Below are 17162 nucleotides of genomic sequence, written 5' to 3'. Positions count from 1 at the left end.
TCTATGCACTGATGCAACCGTTTTCTGAAGTTCCCCTCTGCACGTTCCAACATGTGCACCAGAATTTGGGCTACTTCCTGCCGAATAACATTCTTCAGCTGAAGCAGGTTTGTGGGGCGATGTTTAAAAACATCTGCCTTGAGGTATCCCCATAAAAGAAATCACAGGGCGTTAGATCAGGTGAGTGCGCTGCCCACGGGATGTCACCTCGGAGCGAGATGAGCCGTCCGGGGAACTTTGCCCTCAAAAACTGTGTGGGCCGTGGCACCATCCTGTTGGAACCAGACATTTCCTAGATGCATTTCTTCAATAGCTGGTTCGAAAAGTTGTTAATCATGTCCACATACCGCTGTGAATTGACAGTAACTGCATGATTGTCTTCTTCAAAAAAGTAAGGGCCAATAACTCCAACTTGGGATGCCGAATAAGTCAGTAAACTTGAACTTTCGTCCTATTTACGGCTGTTCAGGCGTAGTTTCATATGGTTCGTATGATAAAATTGTGTTTCAAATGATGCGTGATTCCCCTCACTTCTCTCATATGCGTCCAGACAATACATGTAACAGCAAGGTGAACAAGATGGCGCAGTAAATGGACGCAATATGAATTATGGCTCATTTGAATATGAGAAATAAGGGAATGAGATTTGAAATTATAGAAGTTCTTTTGATAACACTTAAAGTGTTGGAGATAAAAATGAGTTTTAAGGCAACGAAGGAACAATCTTGGAGGCTCGCGCGCGACTCAAGCTAGAGTTACGCTCAAGATGTGCGCAAAGATGCCAGATATCTTAATAAATTTTAACCAAAATTGGAACTTGTTTGCAAAGTTGTGTAAAATTTTCCACTGTTAACATTTCACGAAAATCTGGTGATCTGTTCAGAGATTGTTATATGTAAACAAAACTGATAAAATTTTTTCTTCAAATTTTCTTTATGAATGTTAATTGTATACGCATTTTGAACGTATCTCAGTAAAGAACGCCTTTGTAAGTCATATACATTGTATAAAGAAACTCCGTGGGCTGTAGTCCGCAAGCGAACTATACCGACCGAGTGACCGCCGCATATCGGCGAAGTTATTGCAAACTTAGCGGATAGAGGGTGTCGCGTGGTCAGCACAACGGATTCCCACGGCCGTCAATCTCGGTTTTCTAGACCGGAGCCGCCATTTCCTTGGAACACCTCCTCAGTTATCCTCACGAGGCCGAGTGGACCCGTTCAAGAACCATTACTTCTCAGAAATTCTGGTAGCGCCAGGAATCGAACCCGGGACCTCGGTCTGAAGCCAGGAACTTTGACCACTAGAATATACATTGTATATCAGTACTAAATATCCAAGGTACCTTTCCTCTCTGTATGAATTTTAGTTATGCCCAGAAACCGGGACATTCTTAATGCCCAGCGTCTGTTGAATCCCCGCCTAGCGCCACCAAGATCTGTATGGGCGCCGTGTCTCATGCAACACACAACGTGTTGATGCGCTCACGGTGCTGGGCTGCATCGTTACTGGGACCTCGACTTGGTGTAGCTTCCGACTTTAATCAACAAACTGTCTGGTCGGGGCAACATGCCAGGAGAGAGAGACAACACGGTGCTGACAGGGTTATAAATTGATACTGTTCTCCTCTGCCCTGATGATGATCTGTCTTATACAACCCGTCCGTCCTCACCTCACTTTCAAACAGCATTCTCAACAAGAAAGAATAAGTGCCACCCCACTGTATCTGCGGGATAGTGAGAGCTAGAGCGCACACGTACTCACCCTGGCACCCGCTAATTGCCTGTGGCCCCAGTCGATGTTCCTTTGTCTATGTCTTGCTTCTGTGAGACATGAACATTGAGCCGTACGCAGCGCTCAACGAGGAAGTGTACACATCGACAGGAACCTCACGTTCATGTTTCCTTCGCATGAACGTTAGTCTTCTTCATCTGAAACATTTAGGCTTCATCGTACCTTGATAGAGAGCAGGAGGTAGCGTAGTTGGTTGAGGCACTGTGGTACAAACTGCAAGGTCCCGGGTCCGATTCCAAACGAGATCATTGGATTTTCAAATTTACCTAATCCTTCTAGCCGCACTATGGCCCTCGGGTCGACTCAGCCTCTTAACAGAAAAGAATACCAGGAATCTTCCTGGGGTGGTAAAGGGCGGCCGGTGCGTAAAGCTGACAACCTCACCGCCATCTGTGAGCCGATGGTCTAGAAAATGTGGAAACTTCGACCTGTCACAACCCTGTGGCCCTCACAGCCATACATCGATAGACATCCGTACGGAGGAACAGTAGTAGTGAGTCCAACGAGATCCCCAGAATGGTAGAGCGGAGTAGTAACTTGCTGGTCGTCGCCAGCACAGTCATTCTTTGTTTCAGGCCCCTTTGGTACCCGTGAACATAATATCCCTTCGTTGATTTTGACGTGAGAAGTGAAGTCTTTATGTGATGTACGTATAGTTACAGTACCTTTCGAGATTAATGTCATGGTTCGTGGTTACGAAGCGTTATTATAGTGTTTCAAATAATTGTAGTTCCGCCTGATGAGTATCCAATAAATCGCTTCCTTTAATCCGGAACCTGTTAATATCTTGCAGAGGTACTAGGACACGTGACAGTATTGCGTCATCCAGCAAACAGAGGAATCGAATTAGCTGTATTTGTCACAAACATATGGTTATAACTCCTAGACCATAAGCAGTGGACCAGAACGGGTTGCATTGTTTGAGATGCTCGCATTTATTAAGGTTTTTACTCGCAATATGTCCAGAAGATCAGAAACATCTGGAAAGTTTCGAAATGTGGTGTTGGAGAAGGATGGAGAAGATCAGTTGGACCGATTATGTGAGAAATGAAGAAGTGTTATTTAGAGTCAGTGAGCAGAGGAATATCCTACATGAAATAAGAAAACGGAAGGCTAATTGGATTGGTCATGTTTTACGCAGAAACTGCCTTCTAAAAGAAGTTATTGAAGGAAAGATAGAGGGGCGGATAGAAGTGACCAGAAGAAGAGGAAGAAGACGTAAGAAGATGCTGGATGACCTTGGAGACAGAAGGGGATACTATCATTTGAAGGAGAAAGCTCTAGATCGCATCAAGTGGAGGAACTGTTTTGGAAGAGACTGTGGACCTGTCGTCTAGACAGATTACTGATGATGATGATGTCCGGATCCATCTCTTACTGTTTAGCCGTCTCAGGCGGTTGAAAGTCTGTAAAATTAGGAAAATTATTATTTGTTTTGGATAATTGTTTAGACCGTGTACAATTTAATTTGAGAGTAAAATAAATATTGTTTTTGGATAGATCAGTCTCTATTCTTTCATTTACATATAACTTCTAATATAAGATACGCTATAGGTCTCGAGTGATCAGCGGTTACGTAAGTGGTTACGCTCCGTATCACGGACAGTTTGTTACATTTTGTATTACGGTTTCATTCAGTTTGCACCCTCATATAATAACGTTTTCAACGTGAGAAGTTCGCTTACTTAGATAACAGCACAATAAAAAGGTAATCCTGAACGTGTGTTTCGGTCATATGTTGTGAGGATTACGGTCTTCTGGAACTTGACGCCGTGTAATTTGGTACCAAAATTTTGGAGGAATCAGCCGCCTTCATATTTACGATAGATTAGCGTCGCTTACCGGGAGAGCCTCAGATTTTATAGGTGTTGTGAGTGTTCATTTGCATCAATCAGTCTATCCGCGTCATCTTTCATCACGAATTCCACCCCGTTTCAGTCGTACGGCATATATATTGGCGGATCTATACATCTCCAGACAACAGACTAATCAAATAATTTTATTTTCAGGTGCTCTCCCTGGCCGCCATTTTGTTCCCGCGCTCTACTACCCAGAACAACGAATCCTCCTCGGTGAACCACCCTGGCAACAGCAAGGACCATCTGTACGTGTAGGTACCATGGACCGTTATAGTTCATATAAGGAAGTGAATGTCCCAGATTGATACTATGATGTACTACTACAGATGAATGCAACGAGAATTGAACTCATAATGAAACAGATTTATTTCGAGAAATGCATGATATCTTTTGACTGAAATTATCGAGAGGGGAAGGGCAAAAATCCTTAAAGAATTACAACCCAATATTTGCAAATTAAAAGAAACCCCGTAATTAGTTACATAGAGTATAAATGACCTTGAACCTAAAAATAAAGAACATTTATAGTGAAACGTAGAAAATAATTATTTAAATTGACCTTCGATAAAAATGTTTACAATTATAGAAAGAATAGGAAAAGTTATTACTCTCAACATTAATTATGTCTGACAATACATTGCAATTACCTCTCTCTTAACGAGAATAAACGAAACAAAATTAAAATGACTGACAAACATTCTACGTGGTATTACAACTAAGGATTAAGATAAAGGTGTAACATTTGAGGTTTCCACGGCGGTGACTATGAAGAACGCCGTCTTCTGGGATGTGGCGCCGTGTAGATGTGGCGTGAACCGACTTTTCATAGGAACAAATCGCTTCCATCTTCACGGTAGAAAAATCCGCGAGTGAGGGACCAGCGTGAGCATGTGGCTGCAGACTAAGCCACATGCTCACGCTGGTTCCTCGCGAATTTTTTCACCATGAAGATGGTGTTGATAGGTTCTTCCGAAACGTCAGTTCACAAAAGATCTACGTGACACCACTTCCTAGAGGACGCCGTTCTTTAAGGTAAAATTGTTCCTGTGCTTAATTAATTAAGCACTACGTCATGAAGACATATTAGACAGTGGAAATGTAGCTCCACCTTTCTTGACCTCGCCACTAGATGGAGGTGAGTGGTCAGCTTCACGCCCCCGCCGATTTCCTCCCGGCGAAAGGACCTCCGGTGCCCATTGGCTAGGAGGCTGAGTGAGCCCCAGCACCTTCCTGGACATTTATCTTATTGAAACAATAAATAAAAAAAACAATATATTAGGATATGTGAAAGAAGCCATTTCTAAAATCAAACTGTTGTTTTCTTTCCAAAGTAGTACTGCATGAGCGCACGCGCGTGTGTGCGGTAGGGAGAGAGAGAGAGAGAAATATATAATGATAGAATATGTGAGAGTTATTTTGTGTGGTTATGAAACACAACAGCCTACCCTGAAAGAAGAACATAAATTGGACGCAAACTGTCTGAAGCACCAAGGAAAATAGTTTCCTTCCCAAGAGAGATGAATTGAGCGTGGAATGAGTGATTGTGCTTGCTGAGGGGCTGCATGATGTATGCAGCTTGTGTAGTGATTCTTGAAATACTTGAATACGGCAGATTATTTCATTTGGCGTGGCCTGGGGAAGAATAAATATGCACAGAATGTTGATAGGGAAGCTTGAAGCAAGAAGCAGATGTGATGATAATATTTAGATTGACTTCAGATAAATATGCACATTGGGAAGTGCATTAAACTGATTAGGAATTGGGTTCGCTAGTCAGGTTTGTTACTGTACGAGTGGGTTTCGGTCTACTCTGCTTTGTACATAATCGCATTTGTCACGTATACAGACACAATAAAACCACTGTAAATCAAGGAATTCCTTTCTTGCATGTAGACATGCTATATCACTATATTAAAGGAATTTTTATCGCCTATATAGGCACACCATAGCACTATAATGAAGGCATTTCTATCCCTTGTATAGGCACACCATAACACTATAATGAAGGCATTTCTATCGCATGTATAGGCACACCAAAACAATATAATGAAGGCATTTCTATCGCATGTATAGGCACACCAAAACACTATAATGGAGGCATTTCTATCGCATGTATAGGCACACCATAACACTATTGAAGGCATTTCTATCGCCTGTTTGGCACACGATAACATAATGAAGGTATTTCTATCGCGTGTATAGGCAAACCATAACACTGTAGCGGAGGCATTTCTGTTGTATGTATAGGCACACCATGAGACTATTGAAGGCGTTTCTATCGCCTATATAGGCACATCACAACACTATAATGAAGGTATTTCTATCGTGCATATAGTCACACGTTAACACTGTAGCGGAGGCAGACGATAACGCTTTAATGAAGACACTTTCTCCAATATGTAGGCATGCGGTACTACTGTAAATGGATACGTTTCTCTCACATAAATAAACGATATCCTATATGAAGACGTTTTCCTCATATAGACCCACAGTGGACCCCTAAATGAAGGAGTTTCTCGCATATAGACATACGATACATCTCAGGTGAAAGAATTTGTCTTATCTATAGACACATTAGTTCATACTATAAATGAATGCATTTTATCGCATACGAGTATTTAGATACATTGTGTCCTATATATCGTCCGCCTCCATGGTCTAGTGGTCAGAATTCAAGGCTACAGATCCTGAGGTCCCGGGTTCGATTCCCAGCGCTGCCAGATTTTCTGAGAAATAGTGGGTCTGGAACGGGTTCCACTCGGCCACATGAGGATAATCGAGGAGCTGTTTCAAGGAAATAGCGACTCCGGTCTAGAAAACCGGGGGATCCGTTACGCTGACCACCTGACACCCAATATCCGCAAAAGTTGGCACTAACTTCTCCTACAAGCGGCGGTCGCTCGGTCGGTATAGTTCGCTTGCAGACTACAGACCACGGAGTTCGTTTGATTGTGTCCTATATATATAAAGGAATTCTGTCTCATATACAGACATCTGAGTATGATGTCACTTTAAATGTTGGCATTTATGCCGCATAGATATACAGTGCCGCTGTGTCATATACAGATGCCATGAAGGTACATAGACGTACTGTATCGCTCTGAACGTTTCCAGTAGCCGTACATGGCATATTGAAGGAGGGAATCTGCAGCAGGCTTCCTCGGGTGTGAGAACACTTGAGATTAATCTGCAGGAATGGCTGACCAGAAATTGTAACTGGAATTTTAATTTGTTTCTCTGTTTATTTAGACCCTAATATTGGGTCGTTGGCTCCATAACATTCATCACTGTTAATGTTCTGTTCTGGAGTATTAGGATTTGTGACTGCCTATCAGTTGCAGGCTGAGAGGAGCACTGAGAAATGCCTCACCCTCTGCACATTATTCTTACGTAATTTAAAATAATTATCATTTCCAGATTGCCTGAAAATAGACCACAAGTTACACATACCAAAACTTGGTAGCATTCGTTAGGCCTACAAGGTCAAAGTGTCGAAAATTTCGGCGTGATGTAGGTGTTTGTGGTAACAGATTCGAAAATTTCTGCCATCAAAAAATTTTCCCTTTCTCACAGCATATGACGTGTGTTGAACTACATTCATGACACATTTGAAAGGAACTTTTCGTAACAATTTAGGATGTTCTTACACATATTGTCTACTCAGGACAGAACAAAAACTCTGAAAAGACTTTAAAATTAAGGCATTTTATGTTCTTTCCTCTCAGATCTGAATTAGTTAATTTTAATTTAATTTAATTTAATTTAATCCACGTTAATGTTACGTTAGTCTGTACTTAACTACGTATTTCACTAAAAAATGCAACATTTTAACTCGGTTTTTGGTAGATTTTTACGTGACTAACATAAGGCTACTGTGGAAGTGCCCATTTCGGTTACAACGACATTCGTTTATAACGACACTATTTTTAGGTCCCTTTGATGACGTTATAACCAAGTTCTACTATATCTGCACGACGCCACATCCCAGAAGACGGCTTTCTTCATAGTCACCTCCGTGAGAACCTCAAATCTTACTTACGTTAAAGTAGTTTGAAAGTCTTGTGATATGTTGCTTTAGCACTTTGCTTAATTTTACTTACAAAGTTTAGCAAACATAATAAAATTAAATAAAAATATGCAAAGTTAAGCAGAATTAAGCAAAATTTAGCAAAATTAAATAAAACAAATCAAAGTTAATTAAAACTAAACAATACTTTGTTTTATTTAATTTTGCTAAATTTTGCATAGTTTTGATAAGCGTTTCTAAGTTTTACTTAATTTTGCTTAGTTTTGCTAAACTTTTCTTAGTTTTACTTTAGTTTGGTTAGTATCGCTTAATTTTGCTTTCTTTCACCTAATTTTGCCAAATTAAGTAAAACTAAGCAAAGTGAAGCAAAATTAAATAAAACAAAGCAAATAGTTACTATAGGGTTCTGACGATGGTGTATAACACACAGAGATATTGGGTTTTCGGACTTTATCCATTGTCCTGGTTTTAAGATAACTACGAAAAACACGACGTTTCGGAAACTGGATCTAGCCTCAATCACTGGATCGTCCAGTGATTGAGGCTGTTGGGTCCTCTAGGTGTTTTCCCTCACCTGAGGACGGAAACAGATCAAGTTTCCGAAACGTCGTGTTTTTCTTAGTTATCTTAAAACCAGGACGATGGATAAGTCCGAAAACCCAATATCTCAGAAAACAAAGAAAGTTAAGCAAAACTAACCAAATTAAGTAAAACTAAGCAGATTTAAACAAAACTAAGCAAAATTAAGGAAAGTAATACAACACAAATATAGGGAATGTGAAATAATTATTAAGGCAAAAATTAAGTAAAACTAAGCAAAGTTTAGCAAAACTTTGCATCACTACTTCAGACCTCCATGAGACGAACTTTCATGTGAAAATATTTGAGCAGTTTTGTTCTAGAAGCAGCGAAGATATGTCGTTTTCCTTAATTCATGTCCATAGAAGAATTCGCAATTTCCATGTGCCATGCCTGTAGTTAAAACATGATATTGTAGTACGCCTGCAGGAATACAGGCAGATTACCAGCTTTACAGCGGAGTCAGAGAAGTAGTCTAACGTCACGGCGATCTTTCGCCAAGAGCGAAGCTGCTGTTGTGTGCACTGTCTCCTGCAGTGGAGATTCGGGTGCGTTGTTATATGACGTCGAAGTCGGTACATTAATTTTATTATAGGCGATATACTTTTCGTCTGAATGATTAGGGAGTTTAGCGTGTGAACCATTTTTGCCCTGGAGTTATCTTAAAACCGAGAAACAAACCCGATACTCGGAGCACGTAGATTCTGCCGAAAAACTGTGGCATCCTCTGAAGTTGCTTGACAATCCGAAAACAGTCCGAATGTTCAGATCAAGTACATTTCAAATCAGTCCAAATCAAGGACCATAGGTTCTTGGTGCGACAGATTATATTTATAAAAACTTTTCGTAAATTATATATAACTATGAACAGTTTTAATATATAGGGCTTGAGGCTGTCTCAGCAGTAGTTATGAAGAACATGGAGCTGCCAGCTTCATGCTAGTTTCTTGTTTGGCTTCCTCTTCAACCGTGAAGATGGAGGGAACATGTTCCTTCGAAACGTCGGTTGACTTGCAGTGGATTACACAGCATTATATCCCAGAAGACAGACCTTCATATTTTAATAAATCAACGAAACCGCATGCTTTACAAGAGCACAGTTAAATAGCATTTTGTATGTCACTAAGAATGACATGCCTTGTCATCAGCTCAGTCAGATAATGAATTTAAATTGTTACGGATGAAGCTCCTGTTTTTGCCTCGCTGATCTTTAAACAAAACATACTATATAATAACGAGTAAGACACAAACTTAATTAGCAAACCCCCCCCCAGGAAGAAAAAACAACACACACACACTGACTCGCAGCACAAAAAACAAAGTTGGTAACCTTCACATGCAGCAGCGGAGGTGAGAGCAATCACAAAGTTTCGAGATGCGGAAATAAATAAATAAATAAATAAATAAAAGTGGCCTTCCACACGCGGAACACAATACAGGACATATTAAGGCCACAGCCACAAATAGATAAATATAGCCTATCTGTTTGTATGGTAGAAGTTGTCAGTGCAACACGGGAGGCTGCAAGTCAGAGAACAAGTGTGGGACGTTTAGCATAGAAGTCGGTGTCACAAGGCGCCCTGCAAGGGAAATCTGTCGTATTTCCATACAACATGCAGCTGAAACAGCCGCCGCCAGGAGACGAACGGCGACACAGTACAGAGTACTACCGGAGGAGAGTCCGGGGCTCTTGAATGTGACACGGCTCTCCGATGAAATACACTTCCACTTGAATTGTTATATTAACAAGCGAAACGTTCGACCCTGGGCCTAAAAATTACACGGCTTACCTTTCCCAGCACACTACATCCAAGGAGAGTTTTGGTGTAACACCCTGTGAAAGTTTCATGCAGTAATGAAGTTGTACAAATTTTCAAACATTGTGAGATGATAACACACGCTTTACATCTCATTCATGAATACCGAGTAGTAACTTCTGAGTTACGGTTCCTGAGATCATTAGAAGACTTTCCTTTGTAATAGCAGGAGTAACGGTGGTCTACTCACTCATGGAGCTGAGCCCTTCTTGAGAAGCTGCCAATTGTGCAGCTACTCAAGAACTTCCAACTTTTATGGAACGCGAAGGTTCATTACCGTGTTCCACCGATCCCTACACGAATTATAATTGTTTAATTTGAACGACACTGGTACAACGAAGACGTGAGGAGAGCAGGGGGTGATACGTGTCTCTGAAATAGTCTGAAGTAGTTACCAACCACAGTGAACAAGGCAAACCAAAGTGGAGACGCCTAAATATAAGAACGGTCCTTTCGCGTTCAGTTATCATTAAGCTGAGTCCTGCATTAAGATGCTGACAGTCACATACCTCGTCAAGAAATGATGTGCCCCTTGTGGTGCCAGAAGGTTCAGCATCGAGTTGGGAAGAACCTGCGACTGAACTCTATCCTAACTAACTTCAGGAGCCGCCAGTTGTGCAGCTACTCAAAAACTTACCAGCATTTTATGGAACCCGAGGGTTTATTACCGTGTTCACAAGAGCCCTCCACTGGTCTCTATCCTGAGCCAGGATCAATCCATTTTATACTATCCCATCCTATCTAAGATCCATTTTAATATTATTCATCCACCTATGCCTTTGTCTTCCTAGTGGTCTCCTTCCTTCTGGCTTTGCTACCAATATTTCATATGAATTCCTCTTGTCCCCGTTCATGCTACATTCCCTGCCAAGCTCATCCTAATTGACTTGATAATTCTGATGATACTTGGAGAAGCGTACAAGTTATGAAGCTCTTCATTATGCAGTTTTCTCCAACCTGTCACTTCATCCTTCTTCGGTCCAAATATTCTCCTCAACACCCTCAGTCTATGTTCCTCCATTAAAGTCAGAGACCAGGTTTCACACACATAGAGAACCACAGACAGAATTATACTCATCTGTATTATAATATTTGCGTTTTTAGACAGTAGACAAAAGGTTCTGGACTCAGTGGCAGAAATCATTACCTGGATATAATCTCGTTTTAATTTTCTCTTGAAACAAATTCCCAAATGTTTGAACTATGCCACATTTTGAAAGGATCTGTTATCTGTCTTTATGCTACGATTTGCCTTGAGTTCTGGTTTAACATCTGATGAAGAGTAAGAATTATGCAGCTCTTCGTTATGCAATCCTTCCTCGCGGGTATTCTGCACCACCCTGCTTTCGAACATTCTCAAACCGTGTTCTGCCCTTAATGTGAGTGACCTAGTTTCACAGCTGTACAAAATAGTAGGTAAAATTATAGTTTATGGATTTTAATTTTTACGCTTTCAGATAGACGGGAAGACAAAAGTTAAAGAGCGACGTCTTCATAAGTTTACAGTCCACGTGAATGAATGAATGAATGAATGAATATCTTTTACCTGTGCCTAACAAATCTGCAAAAATGGCAGTGTTTTATTTCCTTGTGTTATTCTTGCAATTTTGAAATTAATTTTCTCTGCTCAGTCGTCAGGATTGAGCAAAATGCGAATGTACTTCCTCCATGTTATGTCTTTCCTTAGAAGAGTGTGCTACGTCATATCCGGTTTTCACTTCTTTGAATTTCGCAAATCTGATTTCTTTTACATAGCAAGGTCGTCAGCCTTGCGTCTAACCCCAAACCTGGATGACCACTTCCCATATTTACCCAAGCATTGTTTGCTGGTGGATTAATGGATATTGGTTGTTTCTGTTGTTATTTAATGACTCTGTTTCAATTGCATCGAATGATATGTGTGTGATGCCGTTGTGGCCTATTTCAGGGTACTATCCCAGCATTAATCTGGATAGACTGAGGAAAACACGATAAAACTTAGAGACCCGGCCAAGATTCGAACTGTGAACTTTCAGAATACAAGCCTAGAGCTTTACGGTTGCACCAGTCTGCTTGGTGCAGTTATTTCAACAAACAGGAGGCTAACCGCAAGGTTCTGATAGGCCTGTACACCGTGCTGGTAACAGACGGACAGAACTTCGCACACTGGGCTGATCTGTATGCTTAATTAAGCACCACACCACGCAGATGTATCAGGGGTGGAGGTAGGTGAGAGGTCAGCTTCGGCCTCTGGCCGCTTACCCTCGCAGAAAGAGCACCGGGCACCGAACGAAAAGGAGACTGGGTGAACCTCAGAGTCAGTGTGGACGCTACAGGGAAGAGGAATGCAGTCGAGTAGACTGATTTCTCCGCAACCATGGGTAGGTGTAATCGCCCTTCAGAGAATCCGGGAACAGTGGAGTACACACCCGGGGCTATCAGCCCTGAAACAGGCATCATTGTCCATGCCCCTGAGGCACATGAAGTGGTCAAGTCGGTCTTGCCGTAGTCCTGAATCCAGTGGCCGTATCCCTCGTTGAATGCACGTCACGGCGAGCTCTGCTCTTGGGGTGACGTCGTAATTAATTAAATCACAATTCACACCCTTCCGTCAAGTGTGCACGTGCTGGACCACACACGCAGACACACTCCAGCTGTATCTGTTCTTTATTTGGAGAACCCTCTGTCTTATGTATCAGCAGAGTGTTATGTACGAGTACATTTAGTTTTATTATTGTTATGGCAGGCTGATGTGGCGTAATAGCCCAGCAAAGTGGTTGGATACGAGATGGATCAGTTGTGCTGGAGCATCTGTTTTTGTCCCCCACCACAGCTAGAGCAGTTGTGTACATCCTTATAATGGGGTTAGAGAAAACTGCATAATGAGGAGCTTCATAACTTGTACTCTTCACGAAATATAATTATGATGATGAAGTCAAGGACGATGGGATTGGCAGGACATGTAGCACACATGGGGAAATGATGAATGTGCGTAGGATACAGAAAGAAAGAGACCACTAGGAAGACCTGCTCATTCATGGGTGGATAATGGATCTTAGATAAATGGAATAGATTGATCTGGCTCAGGATAGGGACCGGTGGAGGGCTCTTGTGAACACGGTAATGAACCTTCGGGTTCCATAAAATGCTGGGAAATTCTTGAATAGCCAAGCAAGTGGCGTCTTCTCAAGAAGGGCTCGGCTTTATGGAGTTAGTTTTTGTTAGTTCAGCCGTATAGCGCTTGGCAGTTCTGTCAGGCATGTGACTCGCTTATGGATTGCACGAAAAAGTTCCTATCGGCACGTTCTGAGCGGCTGTGAGGCCCATCTGGTTTTTTGAGTGAAGACTGCAGGAACATGAAACTAACCGCGCTTCTATACCTGGAAACAAATTCTGGAATGTTTGAAGCTCCCATTTATTTTAATTCGCTTAGTGGAGGCTGGAGTCCAGTTGGGTCCACTCGGCACGGCGGCCACTGATTGGCCTATTGTAGCCTGCCCCGGGTGATTATGATGGAGAATTTGGTGGAATGTAGACTGGCAAGGGAAACCGAAGTACTCGGAGAAAACCCGCCCCAGCGCCACTTTGTCCACCACAAATCCCACTTGACCAGACCCGGGATCGAACCCAGGCCGCCGCCGTTGGAAGCCAGCGACTAACCGCTTGAGCTATGGCTCGGCCTGCTCCCATCTTCATGCGCTCTGTACGCGTATACTCGTACAGGACGCGGTACTCGAGCTTTGTTCGTGGACTCTACGAATTTGCTCCGCTTTCTGCAGAATATCTAATGCTCCTGCAGACTGGTACAACGAGTTTTATTACAGGAGGCTGATCTGTGTGCTGGGAATTATCTTGAAGTCTTATTCTCGCTAGCATCAAAATCGTATAGATGGAAACAACTTTGAAATATATTTTTTACAGTGAATATTCCGAGCATGGTTTGTCGAGCAATATTTTGATGCGGATGTTTCAGAATATAATCCTAAAATACACTTCAATTTTTTGAAATAGAAACTACATTTAGGTAGGCGTACAGAGTATTCACAGTATGCAAAAGTAAGCAGACAGTTGAAGAAATAGGTCCCGTGAGTGGATGAAAATATTGTGAGTCCTAAAATGTAGTTATCGCTGACTTTTTCCACGCATGAAAGCAACTGTCGGACAGACTTGACAGTTGTGTTCAGTCTTGTGACTGCAACAGGGCCTAAGTTATACGTAGGGCAAAACACTGAGTTCGACAACGGTCCATGCTCTCGTCTTTACAAATATGAGTAAGCCATTTTCTTGGGGCCGCGCCATAGCTCAAGCGGTTAGTCACTGGCTTCCCACCGCGGCGTCCCGGGTTCTATCCCGGGTCCCATCAAGTACGATTTGTGGTGGACAAAGTGGCGCTGGGGCAGGTTTTCTCCGAGTACTTCGGTTTCCCCTGCCAATCTTCATTCCACCAATTGCTCCACAATCACCCTCACCTATCATCTGGGGCTGGTACAATAGGTCAGAAGTGGCCGCAGTACAAGGGACTTAGTCCCACTCCACTAGCAATAAAAGAAAACATTTTCTTCTTCAGAGACATCAGCTTCGTTACCGAACAGAGGACACACAGCAGCAGGAACATCGTAGTTCTGAGCCTGAAGCTTAAACGGTAAACAGCTGCCCCTGTGCCCAAGCACCATGCCGTGACGGGATATAGGGGCATGGAGGAAAATCACGCTTATTCCTTATCTCTTATTAATGGTGAGTTTCGTATTCCCGCCGCTTTCCACATCGGCGAAAATGTTCCTGGAATCCGTTTGGTGTGACCCGGAATCAATGTGGACACAGCGGTGGAGACAAAGCTCATGTCAGCCCAGTCATCCTGCCCGTGGCCAGTTGTTTTACCGCTTGAGCTGGCGTCTAACTTGTCGCATATCAGAATTTAAAGATTTAGGGTTTCTTTGCAAAGAACGCGCATTGCATCGTTCCACGAGTGTAGCTTCAAGTATTCGTGACGTGGTCACTGCGTAACGACAGGTGGTGTCAACTCCCTCGGATCTAATCTTATATTTCACGGTTGTTTCCTAAATTCAAATATATGAACAACCTACAATAGACCCCAAGTTTGAAGTTGAGCTATCGGAAAATTCTACCTCTCTCGGTCGATGATCCTCATGTCATTAATGTAGAATCCGTCCACTCTTCGAAACGGAAGACACCTATGTGAAATACGGATCTGCTAGAAAGTGCTGGCGAAAATTGTGATATAAATTTTGTGATGAAAGAGTTCCCAGCATTCACACAATTCGCAGTTTGGTGAATAAACTTAGATAAACGGGACTCCTAATAGACAAGAAGCAAAAATATAAGCGCCCAGTGCTTTTTTTTAATGCTAGTGGGGTGGGACTAAGTCCCTTGTACTGTGGCCATTTCTGGCCTATTGTACCAGCCCCAGATGATAGGTGAGGGTGATTGTGGAGCAGTTGGTGGAATGAAGATTGGCAGGGGAAACCGAAGTACTCGGAGAAAACCTGCCCCAGCGCCACTTGGTCCACCACAAATCCCACTTGACCAGACCCAGGAACGAACCCGGGCCGCCGCGGTGGGAAGTCAGCGATTAATCGCTTGAGCTATGGCGCGGCCTTAAAGCGCCGAGTTCTTGCTGAGGAGGAGAAGTTGGATGACGCAGGAGCCAGACTTGAACGTACACGTATAAAATTACTGAAATGTCTAGCTCAAGAGAGGGGAGTGTCAAAGTCTAGTGCAAGAAGGGCAACACAATTGGTGAAGCTTAGACACCATGGAAACAGAAATCCAACTTACTCCTTGCAGGTGCACCATCCATCTACCAAGGTTCATTTTTTCAGTTGTTTCCTACAGTTTGTCGTCGCAGGTGGGATCGATCTGCAACTGACATTCTTTTCTGATGAAGCGCCGTTTCACTTGCTGGTATATAAAAATACTAAAAATAATTGCTACTGGATTTCACAGTAATCACACCTAAGCTACAAAGTCCCGCTCCATCCAGTGAAAGTTGGTGTCTTGTGTACTTGAAGTGTCTGTTGTTGTACCTTCGTATTTAACGAAACACTTAATTGCGAAAGAAATCTACGTGTAGAGGGAATAGTTTTCAGCACCACTTGTGATCTGTAAATTGTAGCTACTTCATTCCGAAAGTTATTGGCCGCCAGGCATGCACATTCATCGGCAAAATTCAACAAAGTAAAAATCCATCCTGTATATTTCATACGTATATACCGGTGACGTCAAGAAAGAACCCCTTTCGAAATTCTCTTGCAGGAGAATTACATGCGTATAATACAACTAGCTTGTAAGAGTGTTCCAAATTAATAATAATAATGATAATAGTAATAATGCCGGTCACGGTAGCCCAGCGGTCTAAGGCATGCACTGTCTTCGCTCGCTCGGAAACCGAGATCGTGGGTTCGAATCCCACTCAGGGCATGGATGTTTGTGTGCGTTTTTCTGTGTTTGTGTACAGGTAGAGGCCTTGCGACGAGCTGATCCCGCGCCCAAGGAGTCCTACCGTATGTGTAAGATCTAGTAAACCGAAGTGAAACGGAGAGTTTAATGGAGGTAGGCCTAGGCCCAAATTGGGGCTGAAGCGCCACAGGGAAAAAAATAGTAATAATTCAATTCAATTCGTGTTTATTTATGTGCACACTTAACAGCACAGTGGCCAGTTGCAAAGTTAGCACGAGTACATAGAAATACACAAAAATTAAAGAGCAAAAAAATAAAAAATATGACAGTCTATACAATATCAATAAATTAGAAACAATTGTAAGAAAATAAAAGAAAAAAAAAGCTTTAACAGGCGAGAAAAATAAAGTAAGTGCATTTCGAATGGTTATTCCATTATGTGATGAGAAAGGACAATACATATACATACACACATAGAAGTTAATAATAATAATAATAATAATAACCCAGTTACACACTGATATGTTGGGATTTTGGACTTTATCGATCGTCCTGGTTTTTAAGATAACAAATAAAAACACGACGTTTCGGAAACTGGATCTGTTTCCGTCCTCAGGTGAAGGAAAACACCTATTCAGTTGGGTCCCTTAGAAAGAGCTAGCCTCAATCACTGGACCTCCAGTTTCCGAA

General features: G+C 42.2%; 1 protein-coding gene across 8 annotated transcripts in view; it reads left to right on the top strand.

Moving 5' to 3' along the window:
• The window catches only part of LOC111863863, a 381779-nt gene that overhangs the window by 348921 nt on the left and 15696 nt on the right, over window positions 1–17162 (top strand). For 7 of the 8 annotated variants that reach the window (XM_033751230.1, XM_023850618.2, XM_023850617.2 and 4 more), the window contains one exon: window positions 3804–3904. In XM_033751230.1, coding sequence (XP_033607121.1) covers window positions 3804–3904 — 101 coding nt within the window. The remainder of the gene's footprint in view (window positions 1–3803; window positions 3905–17162) is intronic. The other variant, XM_023850619.2, reaches the window with a different exon arrangement.

Source organism: Cryptotermes secundus, unplaced genomic scaffold (genome assembly GCF_002891405.2).
Source record: "Cryptotermes secundus unplaced genomic scaffold, Csec_1.0 scaffold46, whole genome shotgun sequence".
NCBI classification, from domain to species: Eukaryota; Metazoa; Arthropoda; class Insecta; order Blattodea; family Kalotermitidae; genus Cryptotermes; species Cryptotermes secundus.
This window is presented reverse-complemented; position numbering and strand designations above follow the sequence as displayed.